This window comes from Pseudophryne corroboree, chromosome 1 (assembly GCF_028390025.1).
Source record: "Pseudophryne corroboree isolate aPseCor3 chromosome 1, aPseCor3.hap2, whole genome shotgun sequence".
Classification (NCBI taxonomy): Eukaryota; Metazoa; Chordata; class Amphibia; order Anura; family Myobatrachidae; genus Pseudophryne; species Pseudophryne corroboree.
In genome coordinates this window covers 535,862,330-535,881,553 of record NC_086444.1, presented here as the reverse complement: position 1 = coordinate 535,881,553, position 19,224 = coordinate 535,862,330, and the positions used below count along the sequence as shown (strand labels likewise).

Below are 19,224 nucleotides of genomic sequence, written 5' to 3'. Positions count from 1 at the left end.
GTAAGTTTTCTATGGTATAAAAAAAAATCTTTCTAACTACTAAATGTACCAAAGCAAATTTTACATGAGTTTTATTGAATATAAACACAATTGCTCTGCATTAAATAATATACTGTATGCACCAATTTGCCTATATTTATTTTGACATGTCTTGTACAATGTCACAGACTCCCTACATGTTATGGAATACAAATTTATCCCTTATGACCTTTATACCAAACTTTAAGATATAATGGTTATGTTAAAAATGTAAGTGTTGTAGTTGCAAAATTTACAATGATTGTTGTTTATGCATAGAAAGGCTGATTCAGAGTTGCACAAAAGTCTTCCGCATTGTGCGCATGGAAATAGATGCAGAATTGCATGCATTTGTGCACCAGTACTGCCCTCATCCACTCGTTTGCTAAAATAGCTGTCATCATAATCAGTGCACATTTCCACCTGTCCAATACTTGGCGCTAGATTTCCATCCAAAATCAGACAGATCTCTGTGTACACTCAACTCAGTTTAGACTGCAATTCCGCTCTACAGAGGTTATTCAGGTTTGCTAGCAAACTAAAAAAGTTAGCAATTGGGTAAAACCATGGTGCACTGCAGGTGGGGCAGATGTAACATGTGCAGAGAGAGTTAGATTTGGGTAGGTTATATTGTTTCTGTGCAGGGTAAAAACTGGCTGCATAATTTCTACATTGCAATTTAGATTTCAGTTTCAACACACCCCACCCAAATCTAACTCTCTGCACATGTTACATCTGCCCCACCTGCAGTGCACCATGGTTTTGCCCAATTGTTAACTTTTTTTTGGTTTGCTAACAATTCTGAATAAGGCCCTATGTGCATATACCCCATTGCCACCCAGCTTCACCCACTCAACTGCAAATGGAGAGGCGCCTGAATTGTGAATATCTCTCTGACTTACCGTAGTTGCTTCTCGTTTCATATGCTCAGAGACACAGCATGCACAATATACAACTATGGAACTCCCCAGTGAGTGTTGCCTACTTCTCTCCACTAATGAGCCAGCACTGTGCCCTTATTTGCAAATAGACACACATCACTTTACGCTTTTACAGGTTTATTGCAAAATTTGAAAATACATATTAGCATAAGAAAACAGTATCACTAAAACATCTTAATCTTGTGAAAGGGTCGGCAGATTGAAACACTGGATATGGTTAAACCTCCAAGTGGTGGACTTGGTTTTAGTGTGGTGGGATTGAAAAGTGAGAACCGTGGAGAACTTGGGATATTTGTTCAAGAGATACAGGAGGGCAGCATTGCTCATAGGTAAGCTCTATTTCATTCTAGGCTAATTACTGCTGCTTTGTGTTTTGAAATGTTTTTAAACATAGGACACAACATATCCTTATTTGCCATATACTGTAGTCTAGAGTGGGTCCCCAAAGATATGGCAGTGGCCAGCTAGAGCCTGGATTACATAAGAGGGAATGCAGGGTATAGTCTACTATCAGAAATAGCTATTGCTTTTGACGATGTATTAGGATAAGCATGTACTGCTTGTTTTTATTATTAAATCTTAATTGTTAATGAACTTCTGGTAACATAATATAAACGCAAATGGTCACAACTAGTTCATTTTATTATAGAGATGGAAGGATGAAGGAAGTTGATCAGATTTTGTCCATAAATGGTCAGCCTCTTGATCAGACTATTACACATCACCAAGCCATTGTCCTCCTGCAGAGGGCCAAAGATCAGGTGCAGCTTGTGATTGCAAGAGGACCGTTACCCCAGCTAATTAGCCCTGTGGTATCCCGCTCACCATCTGATGCCAGCACAGTGTCTGCACTGTCTAGTCCTGTAAGTATTGTATTTCAAAGGCACATTAGTTTTACAGACCAGCGAGGTTATCTGCCCATTCCATTCTGGATTTGTTATGGGCATCTTACAAAAATGTACTTGAAGATGTAGAGTTCTCCCCCCAGCTTGAACCAATTTCACCTGAAATAATTCAACTTCCCATGCATTAGTGGAATGATATATAGTTTCTCTCGCCCCTGTGTACAATCTTTTATTTATTAAATTGGCTCCAGACTATGATTTCTTTTAATAGACCAGAAGTACTTTGCACATAATCTAGTAGATACCAATAAACCAACTACCATCCAGACAAATTTATATAAAGGTGACTGGTGTAGAGTGCCATTGTGTTTGTGCCCCCACAGATGTACTTTATAGTAGCACTTACTGAACATTTCAGAATTAACATTTTCTGGAATTTCAGCACTGATGTGATTTATATTCTGGTAGGCTGCATACCTCTGGAAATATATGTGGATATTCTTTCATATGAAGTGTTGCACGCATCTGTTCTGTTTACCACCCCAATCCATCCACTTGCTGTAGTTGCTGTCCTTCGCCATGTACCAGGTGTAAGAGATCTGTCTGAAATCAAGTGGATATCTGCATATACTAAACTCAGGATGGCCTACAATTTCATCTACATGGGCACAACACACCCTCAGAACACTTAGGGGGAGGTGTATCAAAACTTCTAAAGAGCGTACAAGTGGAGACGTTGCCTAAAGCAACCAGCCAAGTTCTGGCTATCATTTTATAGAATTTACTTAATAAATGCTACCTAGAAGCTGTTTAGTTACTATGGTTTGATACATCTCCCCTTAGCCTACGTGTGAATGCCCAGTTGACAACCAGTTACACCCTTTCAGCCACAATGGAAGATGAGACTGAGTTACATTCAACTCTAATGGGTCTATTCATGAAGCAGTGAAAAGAGCAGAGAAGTGAGCCAGAGGAGAAGTTACCCATGACAAGTTGACAACCAATCAGCAATGAAGTAACATTTATAGTTTGCATACTATACATTTGTACGGAGCAGCTGATTGGTTGCCATGGTCAACTTCTCCACAGGCTTACATCTCCAGTCTTTTCACTACTTCATGAGTAGACCCCTAAATCACCTTTAGTTACTCGTGCATGTTTTCTCTTGGCCACAGAGCATGCACAGTGCTAACAAATGTAAGATGGTTTCATAATACGGAGTTACGTGCAACTTTTAATCAGCCTCTTAATGATTAAAGAGGAGGCTTGCTTACTACTGACCGGCCAACACCTATGTTCTACCAGTGCCTCTGTATTTTTAGTTTGAGCGAATTGTTTAGTAAGCAAAAAGTTAAAACAAGTTATTTAACAGAATTTTCCACAGAGGGAAAATGCAACCTATTCTTGTGTGTCAGGTAATGAGTGTGCAGTAACTGCATGCTTTTTATCCCACATGTCATCAGATGCACTGGCAACATGTGGAGAACATTGAACTGGTTAATGATGGATCAGGTCTCGGCTTTGGAATTGTTGGAGGTAAATCCACTGGAGTTATAGTAAAGACCATTCTACCAGGAGGAGTAGCTGATCAGGTTGGTTGTATTGTAAATCTTTTTTTCCCAGTTATTTATTTGCGTTTGTTTAGTTTTAGTTTCAGAGCAAGAACCAAAGCCAATGAGTTGTAGATGTTTGTTATATTAATGTTCTAGTTTTTCTAATGTTCTATATTTCTGATGTTAACAAAAGGGTTAATACTGTGTCCATTTATTCACATCAGCATGGCAGGCTATCCAGTGGAGATCATATATTAAAAATAGGTGACACAGACCTTGCTGGAATGGGAAGTGAACAAGTTGCCCAGGTATTAAGGCAATGCGGTAACAGAGTAAAGCTGGTTATTGCCAGAGGGCCAGTTGGGGATCCAGCTACACCTGTCTCTGCCAGTCTGCAGATGTCTCCCTTATTACCTGCTGTTTCCGAATTGAAAGTAAGTAGATTTCAGTGTTTTTATATAGAATTTGCCTTTTCAATAAAACTAGTTCTGTCTTAAATCATCAAATATGGATTTGTGGACTTTATATTGCTGACACTGAATGGGACCGTTTATGATTAGTTTAAAAAGAGCCTTTATCAGCAGCCCTATAGTTATGGCAAACCCAAGTTAGTCACTAGTTGTCTTGTTTTTCGGTGGCTGCAGCTTCACATCTTGCTACAGAATGTCTCTAGTGTGTGTAAGTGATAATGATAGATTCTTAAAGATGTGCTGTAAAAGTGCATTCACAAGTAAGAAAAGTGCATTCTGAGTGTGTAAATATGTATCATTTGCCAAGAGTACAACAATTTTCTACGTGGTTGCAAAAAGGCATATGTTAAAGTCCTGCAATGTTAAATATTATTTCAGAATTTTCTATGGCTCTTTAATAAAAAAAAGTTCTGGTGAAACTAGGGGGGTAATTCTGCCCTGATCACTACGGTGCGTTTTTTGCATCCCTGCGATCAGGTAGTCACCACCTACAGGGGGAGGGTATGAAGTGTGTGCAGATGTGCGATCGCCTTTGTAACAGAACTGCACAAACATCAGTTTGTGCAGTTTCTGCTCAGCCCAGGACTTATTCAGCCGCTGCGATAATCGAGGGCCGGAGCTGACTTCAGAATATATACCTCCAAACACCTGGTCTCTCCTGCGTTTTCCCGGACACTCCTTGAAAATGGTCAGTTGCCACCCACAGACGCCCTCTTCCTATCAATCTCCTTGCAAACACCCGTGCGCCATCCCGTCGCTGACCGGCGATCCCTGTTGCTGCGGTGCATGCGCAGTTCAGATCTGATCGCAGGCTGTGAGAAAACGCAGCCTAGCGATCAGATCTCAGTGGCAAATGCAGGATTTTGAAAGGGGGGGGGGGGGTTTCCAAATAATTGGTTACAGAACCTATGAAAAAAAAGCTCAGCCACCATCAGCCCCCCTGAACCACCCTCCATAAACAGAAAGCACATCCACCTTCATTCCCCCCCAGCACACCCCTCCTTAAGTAGAAAGTACATCCACCATCATTCCCCCCAGCACCCCCCTCCATAAGCAGAAAGCACATCCACCATCATTCACCCCCAGCACCCCCCTCCATAAACAGAAAGCACATCCACCATCATTCCCCCCCAGCACCCCCCTCCATAAACAGAAAGCACATCCACCATCATTCCCCCCCAGCACCCCCTCCATAAGCAGAAAGCACATCCACCATCATTCCCCCAGCACCCCTCTCCATAAGCAGAAAGCACATCCACCATCATTCACCCCCAGCACCCCTCTCCATAAGCAGAAAGCACGTCCACCATCATTCACCCCCAGCACCCCCCTCCATAAGCAGAAAGCACATCCACCATCATTCACCCCCAGCACCCCCCTCCATAAGCAGAAAGCACATCCACCATCATTCCCCCCCCGCACCCCCCTCCATAAGCAGAAAGCACATCCACCATCATTCCCCCGCAGCACCCCTCTCCATAAGCAGAAAGCACATCCACCATCATTCCCCCCCAGCACCCCTCTCCATAAGCAGAAAGCACATCCACCATCATTCCCCCCCCAGCACCCCCCTCCATAAGCAGAAAGCACACCCACCATCATTCTCCCCCAGCACCCCCCTCCATAAGTAGAAAGCACATCCACCATCATTCTCCCTCCAACACCCCCCTCCATAAGCAGAAAGCACATCCACCATCATTCCCCACCAGCATCCCCTCCATAAGCAGAAAGCACATCCACCAGCATCCCCTCCATAAGCAGAAAGCACATCCACATCATTCCCCCCCCAGCACCCCTCTCCATAAGCAGAAAGCACATCTACCATCATTCCCCCCAAGCATCCCCCTCCATAAGCGGAAAGCACATCTACCATTTCCCCCCCCAGCACCCCCCCTCCATAAGCAGAAAGCACATCCACCATCATTCCCCCCCCCCAGCAACGCCCTCCATAAGCGGAAAGCACATCCACCATCATTCCCCCCAGCACCCCCCTCCATAAGCAGAAAGCACATCCACCATCATTCCCCCCAGCACCCCCCTCCATAAGCAGAAAGCACATCCACCATCATTCTCCCCCAGCACCCCCGTCCATAAGCAGAAAGCACATCCACCATTATTCCCCCCCCCCAGCACCCCCCCCTCCATAAGCAGAAAGCATAGCCACCATCATTCTTTTAGATCACCCCCTACAACCACTCGTGCTGGTCACACGAACAAGTGCTGCGGTTATCAGGACACTGAGTGCAGTGACCAAGCCAGCATAATTTATTATAGACTACAGACTATCGCCTCCCCCTAGTGCCCGGCATATGTGACTCAGACCCACCTCGCTGCTGCAGAGTTAGAGAGGGTGAACTTGAAGACACTATTTCTTCTTTTCCGGTTACCATGCGCCCAGAATAGTAAGTTCATAACAGGTGCCTGAACGCGAAACAGATGGTAGTGCTTCCCCTCCCATCCCAACCAGCATCTGGCAGCACCTTCTCAGTGATCACCAGGACAGGTTCCTATTGGAGATGGGGGAGACAGATGGTGGGCAGAGAGAGGGGGGAAACGGATGGTGGGCAGAGAGAGGGAAGGTAGCTGTTGAGCAGAGAGAGGGCAGGCAGATGGTGGGCAGAGACGGGAGGAAGATGGTGGGCAGAGACGGGAGGAAGATGGTGGGCGGAGACGGGAGGAAGATGGTGGGCAGAGAGAGGGCAGGCAGATGGTGGGCAGAGAGAGGGCAGGCAGATGGTGGGCAGAGAAAGGGGAGGAAGATGGATGTGCAGAGTGGGGAGGCAGCTGGTGGGTAGAGAGATGGAGAACCAGCTGGTGGGCAGAGAGAGGGGGATACAGCTGGTGGGCACAGAATATAGAGAAAAAGAAACATGCAGAGAGACAGAAGCAGTGGGTGGCAGAGATAGGCAGGAGCTATGGGAACAGGAGCATAACCCGTGGAGGCAGGCTGATTACTCACAGATGGGGGGCCATGCTGAGAGAGATCCTTAATGTCCCAGAGGTCAGGGAAGCAGGTGTCAGTCTCCTCCAATCAGGTGCTCTTATAATCAGCATGTGCCGAGCTCTTCCAATCAGAGCTCAGCACATGGCATGCTCATCTGACTCTTGGGCCGAGATAATGGAGAGACTCCGCACCGGAGTGGGTGGGTGAGAGATGTATTTGCAAGGAATCCCCTGCTGCTGCCTCAGATTGTTTTCCCTCTCCCTCCCCGCACAGTTGACTGCGAGAAATAAAAAACAGCCCTGAACAGCATGCAGGCAATCCCCTGGATGGTGACTTTTACCCGGCACTGGTCCCAGAGTGCATTGGCCTTCCCACCAGCTCTGTTCCTCTATGCCCCCTTAACAGCTGACGCCCGGAGGCAGATCCTTCCTTTGCCTCCGGGAGTTATGTCACTGCATGCTCCTCACACGAGAACTTAACTTCATGAGAGGAGCTGCACACTCCCGCTTCAGCGTCCCCTACCTGCAGGCAGCCGCCTGCCTTCCACTGTGTATGTAGGACGGAGTCAGCTGCTGCAGCCATGCCATAACACTGCCTGAGCTCCGTACTGTATATAAAAAAGTATAATAAAACAGTTGGTCAGCTGTGCGATAGATTGGTGGCCAGGGGGGGGTTTCTAGGTATTCTGCTTGTATTGGCCTCTGTTTAGCACTGAGCATATAAAAATAATTGCTAAATATACGTGTACAAATGAAGCAGAGCATTTGCGATTCTGGTGCATATTACAGGTTGAGTATCCCTTATCCAAAATGCTTGGGACCAGAGGTATTTTGGATATCGGATTTTTCCGTATTTTGGAATAATTGCATACCATAATGAGATATCATGGTAAGGGGACCTAAATCTAAGCACAGAATGCATTTATGTTTCATATACACCTTATACACACAGCCTGAAGGTCATTTTAGCCAATATTTTTTATAACTTTGTACATTAAACAAAGTGTGTACATTCACACAATTCATTTATGTTTCATATATACCTTATACACACACAGCCTGAAGGTCATTTAATACAATATTTTTAATAACTTTGTGTACATTGAGTCATCAAAAAACAAAGGTTTCACTATCTCACTCTCACTCAAAAAAGTCCGTATTTCGGAATATTCCGTATTTTGGAATATTTGGATATGGGATACTCAACTTGTATTGTATAATTTCATACAATGGTAATAAGTTTTTACCTTTTTGGTGTTTGTTAAGGTGGTTTATATATTCAGTATTTTTTCATTTTCAAGGGAAGTGTTGTAATGACTCGAGATTCAGATGGCGAAGCCTTTGATGTAAAGCTGGCCAAAAATGCTCAGGGTTTGGGAATAACTATTGCTGGCTATGTTGGTGATAAAAGTTCAGGTAAACACACTATTATGTTATTTATTATATATTTATTTTTTTAAACAAATTGTAGATTGTTTCTACATCCATTGTTGTCTTTTGGCTGGGTGCATGTGTGCATCATTGATCTCCATGAAGAAGTGTAAGAGCATTGTCAATGGCTGACTTGCGTAGATGATGAAAGAGGCAGGCTGCATACAGTGATCCTCCATCACTTTATAGAGATCAGTCTTTTCTATGTCTGAATCCTTTTCCTGCACTTTTCCATGCCGAAAAAAATGGAACGGAAGAGCGTTTCCTTTAAAAAATTATCCTCAGAGCACTTATTATTTTGTTTCTTTTTCTATTAACAGAGCCTTCTGGTATTTTTGTGAAAAGCATTACTAAAGATAGTGCTGTTGAACAGGATGGAAGAATTCATGTTGGAGATCAGATTATTGCTGTAAGTATTAATTTAAAAAATAAATAAAAAATGTGCAAGGCATTATATCCATGCTAGCTTAGCCTTATTATATTCCAGAGACATTTACTAAAAATGTCTCCCTTTATTTATATATGGTCTACAGATGTGTTCTCCTACATCAGGGGTGGTGAACCTTTGGCCCTCCAGCTGTTGTTGAACTACACATACCAGCATGCCTTGCTACATATTTGCTATTTGGCCATGCTAAAACGGTTGCAAGGCATGCTGGGATGTGTAGTTCAACAACAGCTGGAGGACCGAAGGTTCCCTATCCCTGTCCTACATCTTAGCTGCAGTCACAATAAACAAAGATGGCCTGCAGTACACATCAGGAGATCCAGCGGCTGTCGCCAGACCACTAGAGAAGTGAAATTTGTTCACTTCCAGGTTTCTCTTGGACAGGACTCAGTTCTGGACCATCATTCAAAAAACATAGTTTCTGCAACAGGGTACATTGTGTTCCATAGGGAAACATTGGGGTGTAGAGTGGATCTTGATCCAGAGGCACCAACAGGCTAAAGCTTTAGGCTGCCTCAGGATGCACTGGGGCATTCTCTATAACGCCGCCTTCAGGCACTGTGAGCTCAGTTTCGAGTGTTGGTGCCTGCAACAGCAGGTCACTTAACAGGGGGGCTGCACTGGGCAGCCCTGAAAAGCATTTTAAGAAGACTTCAAGGGCTGTAGAGCTGATATGTCAGTGTGACATTCAGTGCTGCGGCTCCATCACCTCCGAAGCGGAGATGCACCGGCTTTAGGCACACTGTCGCAGACGCTCTCCTGGTTCACGTGGCTGCTACGCGGAGGAGGTAAGAGGGTCTCCCAGGCGGGACCCTCCATTAAAACGCGTTCCTGTTGCGGTCTAGGGAGACGGACCACGACGCTGGCATGGACACACTCACCGAGCAGGGACCCCACTAGACCACCGGGGCGTATTGAGTACAGGTCAGGTGTACTAACACCCCATATAATAAGACTCGCAGTACCCCGGGTAAAAGTACAGCATAGGGGTGGTGGCGCTTGACCTGTAGCCCCTCCCCAGCCCAGGGTGCCATCTACTGCAGATTTTCCTGCCCTGGAGCTGCCTCACACTCTCCCTCACTCTCTGACTGAGACGCTGGGCGCCATCTTCTAAGCATAGCTGCGGCTGTTTCCGGGACTGCAGGGCAAGGTTTCCCTTGTAAAGTCGCCTGTATACATCGTTGTGACTTTACAAACACTTGATTATTCTACATGACTTTATACAGACAGCGTTATTTAAGAAAGAGTGTACCTATTACAGGATATATTGTATGAGTATTCTGATATATACCTTCTGTCTAGGACCATGCTGTTATTTATATATATATATATATATATATACATATATACACATATACTAGTCCAGTGCAGTTTTATTGTCATAATAATTATCTGCATTGTCTGTGACTGTGTGCCTGTATCTGCTGTGTGGTTTCACTTTCAGTGTTTCCCAGTTATATGTATTACTATATTGTGTACTCTAAGGGACTAGGTGTGTCTGGGTCATATGTATAGTGTGTCACAGTATTTACCTATTACGTGTATTCTACTGTGTACTCAGTCACATAGTACCGGATATATTCACAGGTATTGTACTCTGTCTGGCTTTATCGTACTAAACCGCTCTGTTGTTGCAGTTGTGTACAATATCTAACAAAAAGGGCAGTAAGTTTGTGGATGCTACTGCATCATGCAGAGCATGCGCCAAAGATTTACCAGAGGGGGAAGTTTTGTATGATGGTCTGTGTACTGTGTGTCATACATCTCCCAGTCAGTCCGCAGCTCCTGTAACCAATCTGGAGCCACCCTGGGCTGCGTTCACAAACCTACTAGGTACTCTGGTGGAACGCCTTACGTCCCCTATGGGTCCACCTGTGCCACTTCATCCACAAATTGTCCCTATGGTTAATCCGCCTTGGGCAGAAAATTTGTCTAAGCAGTTACAGCAATTAAATCAATCCTTGGTCAGAAAAACATCTAATCCAGGTTACTCCCGTGTCTCTGGGTCATCTAAGCGGGCTGCTTCCTCCTCACAATGCACAAATCTCTCAGATGTTTCATCCGAAGAGAAGGGGGAGCATACGGTCCTGTCGGACAATGAATCAGGTGTTTCTGACGAGGATTCTCCATTGCAAATTGATGTCCCTGCTCTAGTGGTTGCTATTAAGCAGATCCTACAAGTCACTGATGATGAGGATTCCACTACTGTGGCTAAGAAAACTGATATGTTTAAATGGCAGAAGGTGGTTAAAAATCTATTACCCCATTCTGACCATTTGGTGGACATCAGGCAGGAACCCTGGTCTAATCCAGTGGAGAAATTCCCTCTGTCTAAACTGGCCTTGGTTCGCTATCCTCTCCCTGCAGAGTTATGTAAGAAGTGGGAAAATTCACCGCCGGTGGATTCTTATGTCACCCGCCTAGTGGTGTCATCCACTCTTCCTGTCACCGCTGTAACTTCACTGAAGGAACCGACAGATAAGCGTGTGGAGTAATGTCTGAAATCTATTTACTCCCTTACAGGTGCTGTACATAGACCCAATACTGCTGCCTCTTGGGCTGCAAAAGGTATTGAAGCATGGGTTCAGGCATTAGAGGAAGAGCTGCCTGAGGATATATCTGACAGTGCCAGAGAATACCTGTCTCACATTACCACCGCCGCCTATTACATTCAGGAGGCGTCCTCTGAGGCGGGTGTGTTGGCAGCCAAGGCATCGACTGTCTGTCCTGGCTCGCCGTATTCTGTGGTTGAGGTCATGGAAGGTGGACCTAGACTCCAAAAGGACCTTGAAGGTACTTTCCTTTAAAGGGGACATTTTGTTGCATTTACGAAACACTTTGGTGGGATCTGTTGCTGCAAGTCTACTACCTATTTCTCTAACGTCCTAGTGGATGCTGGGACTCCGTCAGGACCATGGGGAATAGCGGGCTCCGCAGGAGACAGGGCACATCTAAAAAAGCTTTTAGGTCACATGGTGCGTACTGGCTCCTCCCCCTATGACCCTCCTCCAAGCCTCAGTTAGGTTTTTGTGCCCGTCCGAGAGGGTGCAATCTAGGTGGCTCTCCTAAAGAGCTGTTTAGAAAAGTTTTTTTTTAGGTTTCAATCTCAGTGATTCCTGCTGGCAACAGGATCACTGCATCGAGGGACTTAGGGGAGAGATTTCCAACTCACCTGCGTGCAGGATGGATTGGAGTCTTAGGCTACTGGACACTTAGCTCCAGAGGGAGTCGGAACACAGGTCAGCCTGGGGTTCGTCCCGGAGCCGCGCCGCCGATCCCCCTTACAGACGCTGAAGAGACGGCAGAACGGAGGTCCGGAAAGCAGGCGGCAGAAGACTCCTCAGTCTTCTTGAAGGTAGCGCACAGCACGGCAGCTGTGCGCCATTGTTGTCACACGGCTCACTGACTCAGTCACGGAGGGTGCAGGGCGCTGCTGGGGGCGCCCTGGGCAGCAATATAATTACCTTTAGTGGCAAAATAAATACATCACATATAGCCATTAAGGCTATATGTATGTATTTTAACCCAGGCCAGTTTCTTAAAAACCGGGGAAAAGCCCGCCGAAAAAGGGGCGGAGCTTATTCTCCTCAGCACTCAGCGCCATTTTCCTGCTCAGCTCCGCTGGTGAGGAAGGCTCCCAGGTCTCTCCCCTGCACTGCACTACAGAAACAGGGTAACAAAGAGAAGGGGGGCATAAATTGGCGATATTTATATATTAAGAGCGCATATATAGTAAACAACACCTTCTAGGGTTGTTTATATACATTTATAGCGCTTTTGGTGTGTGCTGGCAAACTCTCCCTCTGTCTCCCCAAAGGGCTAGGGGGTCCTGTCTTCGATTAGAGCATTCCCTGTGTGGCTGCTGTGTGTCGGTACGTGTGTGTCGACATGTATGAGGACGATGTTGGTGTGAAGGCAGAGAAATTGCCGATGATGGTAATGTCACCCCCTAGGGAGTCGACACCGGAATGGATGGCTTTAGTTATGGAATTACGTGATAATGTCAGCACATTACAAAAGTCAGTTGACGAAATAAGACGCCCGGCTAACCAGTTAGTACCGGTTCAGGCGTCTCAGACACCGTCAGGGGCTGTAAAACGTCCTTTACCTCAGTCAGTCGACACGGGTACCGACACAGATGAATCTAGTGTCGACGGTGAAGAAACAAACGTATTTTCCAATAGGGCCACACGTTATATGATCACGGCAATGAAGGAGGCTTTGCAGATCTCTGATACTGCTGGTACCTCAAAAAGGGGTATTATGTGGGGGGTGAAAAAAACTACCTGTATTTTTTCCAGAATCAGAGGAATTGAATGACGTGTGTGATGAAGCGTGGGTTAACCCCGATAGAAAACTGCTAATTTCCAAGAAGTTATTGGCATTATACCCTTTCCCACCAGAGGTTAGGGCGCGCTGGGAAACACCCCCTAGGGTGGATAAGGCGCTCACACGTTTATCAAAGCAAGTGGCGTTGCCGTCTCCTGATACGGCCGCCCTCAAGGATCCAGCAGATAGGAGGCTGGAAACTACACTGAAGAGTATATACACACATACTGGTGTTATACTGCGACCGGCAATAGCCTCAGCCTGGATGTGCAGTGCTGGGGTAGTGTGGTTGGATTCTCTGACTGAAAATATTGATACCCTGGATAGGGACAGTATTTTATTGACTCTAGAGCAATTAAAGGATGCTTTCCTTTATATGCGAGATGCTCAGAGGGATGTTTGTACTCTAGCATCAAGAGTAAGCGCGATGTCCATATCTGCCAGAAGAAGTTTATGGACGCGACAGTGGTCAGGTGATGCGGATTCCAAGAGGCATATGGAAGTATTGCCATATAAAGGAGAGGAATTGTTTGGGGTCGGTCTTTCGGACCTGGTGGCCACGGCAACTGCCGGCAAATCCACTTTTTTACCTCAGACCCCCTCCCAACAGAAAAAGACACCGTCTTTTCAGCCGCAGTCCTTTCGCTCCTATAAAAAGCGACCAAAAGGACAGTCTTATCTGCCGCGAGGCAGAGGAAAGGGTAAGAAAGGGCAGCAAGCAGCCCCTGCCCAGGAACAGAAGCCCGCCCCGGCTTCTACAAAGCCATCAGCATGACGCTGGGGCTTTACAAGCGGACTCAGGAACGGTGGGGGGTCGACTCAAGATTTTCAGCAATCAATGGGTTCACTCACAAGTGGACCCGTGGGTCCTGCAGATAGTATCTCAGGGTTACATGCTGGAGTTCGAAAGGTCTCCCCCTCGCCGGTTCCTAAAGTCTGCTTTACCAACGTCTCCCTCAGAAAGGACGTCGGTTTTGGAAGCCATTCACAAGCTGTATTCTCAGCAGGTGATAGTCAAGGTACCCCTCCTACAACAGGGAAAGGGGTATTATTCCACACTATTTGTGGTACCGAAACCGGACGGTTCGGTAAGGCCTATTCTAAATCTGAAATCCTTGAACCTGTACATAAAGAAATTCAAGTTCAAGATGGAGTCACTCAGAGCAGTGATAGCGAATCTGGAAGAAGGAGACTTCATGGTGTCCTTGGACATAAAAGATGCTTATCTACATGTCCCGATTTACCCCTCACACCAAGGGTATCTCAGGTTCGTGATACAAGACTGTCATTATCAGTTTCAAACGCTGCCGTTTGGGTTGTCCACGGCCCCTCGGGTCTTTACCAAGGTAATGACCGAAATGATGGTTCTTCTACGAAGAAAAGGCGTATTAATTATCCCTTACTTGGACGATCTCCTGATAAGGGCAAAGTCCAGAGAACAGCTGGAAGTCGGTGTAGCGCTAACACAAGTAGTGCTTCAGCAACACGGGTGGATTCTAAATCTTCCAAAATCTCAATTGACCCCGACAACACATCTGCTGTTCCTGGGCATGATTCTGGACACGGTTCAGAAAAAGGTATTTCTCCCGGAAGAGAAAGCAAGGGAGTTATCCGAACTTGTCAAGAACCTCCTAAAACCAGGAACTGTGTCAGTACATCAATGCACAAGAGTCCTGGGAAAGATGGTGGCTTCGTACGAAGCGATTCCATTCGGCAGATTCCATGCACGAACATTTCAGTGGGATCTGCTGGACAAATGGTCCGGATCGCATCTGCACATGCATCAGCGGATAACACTGTCACCGAGAACAAGGTTGTCTCTCCTGTGGTGGTTGCAGACTGCCCATCTGTTAGTGGGCCGCAGATTCGGCATACAGGACTGGGTCCTGGTGACTACGGATGCCAGCCTACGAGGTTGGGGAGCAGTCACAAAGGGAAGAAACTTCCAGGGCGTGTGGTCAAACCTGGAGACGTCTCTTCACATAAATATACTGGAGCTAAGAGCGATCTACAATGCTCTAAGCCTGGCAAAATCGCTGCTTCAGGGTCAGCCGGTGTTGATCCAGTCCGACAACATCACGGCAGTCGCCCACGTAAACCGACAAGGCGGCACGAGAAGCAGGAGTGCAATGGCAGAAGCTGCAAGGATTCTGCGCTGGGCGGAGAATCATGTCGTAGCAGCTGTCCTTGAAATATATATTTTTAATGCTCTGACAACGTCCAGTAACTTGGAGTCCTCCAAGTCGCTAGTAGCCGCAGGCACCACAATAGGCTGGTTCAAGTGAAATGCCGAAACCACCTTAGGGAGAAATTGAGGACGTGTCCTCAAGTCTGCCCTGTCCGAATGGAATATCAGATATGGGCTTTTGTATGACAAAGCTGCCAACTCCGAAACTCTCCTGGCTGAAGCCAGGGCCAACAGCATGGTTACCTTCCATGTAAGGTATTTTAAATCTACCGATTTTAAAGGCTCAAACCAATGAGATTTGAGAAAATTTAGAACCTCGTTCAAATCCCACGGTGCCACTGGAGGCACTATTGGGGGTTGTATATGTAGTACACCTTTGACAAAAGTTTGTACTTCAGGCACTGACGCCAATTCCTTCTGGAAGAAAATTGATAAGGCCGAAATTTGAACTTTAATGGACCCCAATTTGAGGCCCATAGACAATCCTGCTTGCAGGAAATGTAAGAATCGACCCAATTGAAATTCTTCCGTTGGAGCCTTCTTGGCCTCACACCACGCAACATATTTTCTCCAAATGCGGTGATAATGTTGTGCGGTCACTTCTTTCCTGGCTTTAATTAAAGTAGGAATAACTTCCTCAGGAATGCCCTTCTCTTTTAGAATCCGGCGTTCAACCGCCATGCCGTCAAACGCAGCCGCGGTAAGTCTTGGAACATACAAGGTCCCTGCTGAAGCAGATCCCTTCTTAGAGGTAGAGGCCACGGATCCTCCGTGAGCATCTCTTGAAGTTCCGGATACCAAGTTCTTCTTGGCCAGTCCGGAGCTACCAGTATTGTTCTTACTCCTCTTTTCCGTATAATTCTCAGTACCTTTGGTATGAGAGGCAGAGGAGGGAACACATACACTGACTGGTACACCCACGGTGTTACCAGAGCGTCCACAGCTATTGCCTGAGGGTCTCTTGACCTGGCGCAATACCTGTCCAATTTTTTGTTGAGGCGAGACGCCATCATGTCCACCTTTGGTTTTTCCCATCGGTTCACAATCATGTGGAAAACTTCTGGATGAAGTCCCCACTCTCCCGGGTGAAGGTCGTGTCTGCTGAGGAAATCTGCTTCCCAGTTGTCCACTCCCGTTGTTTTGGGGCCTGACCAACCCCTTGTGTTTAGCTGCTGTGGTGCACCTTCCTATCTAGCGCCAGGATTAAATCACCTAGGTGGTTTTCTTTTTTCTTCTTTGCCTACACATGGGTGCAGGAAGTTGTCTCACGGGTATGCAGTCTCCTTCAAGAGACGTCCCCCTCGCCAGTTTTGCGCGGTACCTCTGTCCCAAAGAGGCAGAGGTTACTACTTGACCCTGTAGTTACGAAACCCAATGGGTCTTTCCAGCCTATACTCGACCTCAAATCACTGAACAAGTTTGTGAGAGTGTCCAAATTCCGTATGGAAACACTGCGCTCAATTGTACTGGCTATGGAACCCAGAGACTATATGGTATCCCTGGATATACAGGATGCGTACTTGCATATACCTCTGTTGCCAGCAGTATCTGCGGTATGTTATTGGCGACCTCCACTATAAGTTCCAGGCTCTGCCATTTGGACTGCCTACGGCTCCTCGGATCTTCACCAAGGTAATGGCCGTAATGACGGCCCATCTCCGTCGCCAGGGAGTCAGGATCTTGCCGTATCTGGACGACTTGCTGATTCTGGCAAACTCCCATAATGTCCTCCTCTGACGGTAAGCTTCCTACAAGCCCACGGGTGGCTCATCAATTAGAAGAAATCCTCGCTGGTCCCAGCTCAGAGCATGGTGCACCTGGGGGCACTCCTGGACACACAGTCAGCGTTTGTTTCTGTCTCCAGAAAAAGTCCAGAGGCTTCAAGACCGGATAAGATGCTTCCGTTGTCGCCCCAGAGTGTCGATACACTCGGCGATGCAAGTACTTGGCCTGATGGTGATGGATTTGACATCGTAGAGTACGCTCAATTTAATTCTCACCACCTGCAGAGGTTCATTCTTTCTAAGTGGGACAGCCTACCTCATCGGATTAGATCTCACATGATCACTTTGACTCCGGAGGTTCATCTGTCACTGACCTGGTGGCTACTCCCTTGACAATTGATCAGGGGCTGTCCCTTCTGGATCCCCGACTGGGTCCTGCTGACAGTGGACGCCAGTCTGAGGGGATGGGTGCGGTGTTGGAACAACACTCTTTTCAGGGTTCTCCCAATAAACATTCTGTAGCATTGACTCTCGCCCTGCCTCTGGTACAGAACAGGCCGGTTCAAGTACGGTCAGACATTGCCACCACGGTGGCATACATGAACCATAAAGGCGGCATGGCTGTGATGGAAGTGTCAAAAATCCTTAGTTGGGCGGAACGCCATCTGCCAGCAATATCGTCAGTGTTCATTACGGGCGTCCTAAACTGGGAAGCGGACTTCTTCAGACGCCAGGACGTGCACGCCAGAGAGTGGAGTCTTCATCCGGAAGTCTTTCAACTCTTAGTGGACAAGTGGGAACTACCAGATGTAGACCTGATGGCATCTAGACACAATCACAAGGTTCCGGTCTTCGGCTCAAGGACCAGAGATCTTCAAGCAGCGTTCGTGGACGCACTGGCAATTCCATGGAACTTTCGGCTGCCTTACGTGTTCCCTCCAGTGTGACTTCTGCCCAGGGTCCTGCGGAAGTTCAAACAAGAAGGAGGATTTCTACTTCTAGTTTCTCCAGCGGGCCCAGACGGCATTGGTTCACAGACCTGCAGGGTCTATCGACCGAGCGTCCTCTTCTACTTCCTCAGCGCCCAGACCTTCTCGTCCTTGTCTTTATCCGGACCTGGCCGAACTGGCTTTGACGGCGTGGCTCTCGAAGCATCACTCCTGAGGACCAAAGGATTCTCTGAGGCGGTCATCCAAATTATGTTAAAAGCCCGCAAACCGGCATCTGCCCGCATTTATTTATTACAGGTTCTGGAATTCTTACTTCACCTGGTGTGCTGATAAATATTATGTTGCATACAGATTCAGAACTTTCAGAATTCTGGCATTTCTGCAATACGGCCAGGACTTAGGCCTTCGTCTGGCCTCCTTCAAGGTTCACATATATGCCTTGACAGTTTGGTTTCAGAGAAAGATTGCTTCTATACCTGATGTTCAGACATTCACTCAGGGTGTCTTACGGATTCAGCCTCCCTATGTCCCTCCGGTGGCTCCATGGGATCTGGCTGTTGTCCTGAATGCCCTGCAAGAGTCTCAATTTGAACCTCTTGAGTCGGTGAACCTTAAATGGCTCACGGCCAAGGTTTTGTTTTTACTGGCTATTGCCTCTGCTAGAAGGGTGTCGGACTTATGCGCTTTTTCCTGTCGTCTACCCTTTCTGATATTTCATTGTGACCGGGCAATTCTTAGAACTCGACTCTATCTAAAGTGTTGGTCCTATCTAAGTCAGAGTGGAGAGAACTTTTTGTACATAGCTACTCCCTTGTAAGAAGGGAAATAAGAGGAACGTCAAAGATGGAAAACACTCCAATAACCGTGAGTGTGTGAGCAGGACTAAATCATCTTAACGTAAAAAATGGTGGACATATTTTAGACCTCCTTTGTACCATGTATAGAATATCGGAGAGGTATTATATGGTTCAAAATTGGGATTACCCCAAAGGGTCAGGAATAAAGAAGTTTGCCTTGACAATTTCAGTTTGGAGCGCACCGCTCTCCATGCCATACAGGTAGAAGACAACAGGACATTATCTTTTACAAAATCAGACATGGAGTGTGGTGTGGCATGTAGTAAGGAGACCAGAACCCAGTTTGGTATGAAAACCTGTTCTAGCGGTTGATTTGCATATGCATTACATCCACTAATCCAGTCCAAAGCAACTCTATAATTTGCCACCATTGTAAGTACGTAAACATGGCAAATTGAGACCACCCAGGGTCCTTGGTTGTTGCAATTTAAATAGCGAGACCAGTGGCCTTTTTCCTGCCCAAATAAACTTGGTCAGTGCTTTGTTCGTTCAGTTGGGTGAATGTATCTTTATCGGGGATTAACGGG

The 19,224-nt window shown here is 46.5% G+C and overlaps 1 protein-coding gene across 13 annotated transcripts in view; it reads left to right on the top strand.

The window, feature by feature from the left end:
- MPDZ (multiple PDZ domain crumbs cell polarity complex component) overlaps positions 1–19,224 on the top strand; it is a 333,366-nt gene that overhangs the window by 90,202 nt on the left and 223,940 nt on the right. For 12 of the 13 annotated variants that reach the window (XM_063914044.1, XM_063914045.1, XM_063914055.1 and 9 more), the window contains exons 5-10: positions 1,149–1,288; positions 1,609–1,822; positions 3,268–3,396; positions 3,582–3,791; positions 8,072–8,186; positions 8,522–8,610. In XM_063914044.1, the coding sequence (XP_063770114.1) occupies positions 1,149–1,288; positions 1,609–1,822; positions 3,268–3,396; positions 3,582–3,791; positions 8,072–8,186; positions 8,522–8,610 (897 nt within the window). The remainder of the gene's footprint in view (positions 1–1,148; positions 1,289–1,608; positions 1,823–3,267; positions 3,397–3,581; positions 3,792–8,071; positions 8,187–8,521; positions 8,611–19,224) is intronic. The other variant, XM_063914054.1, reaches the window with a different exon arrangement.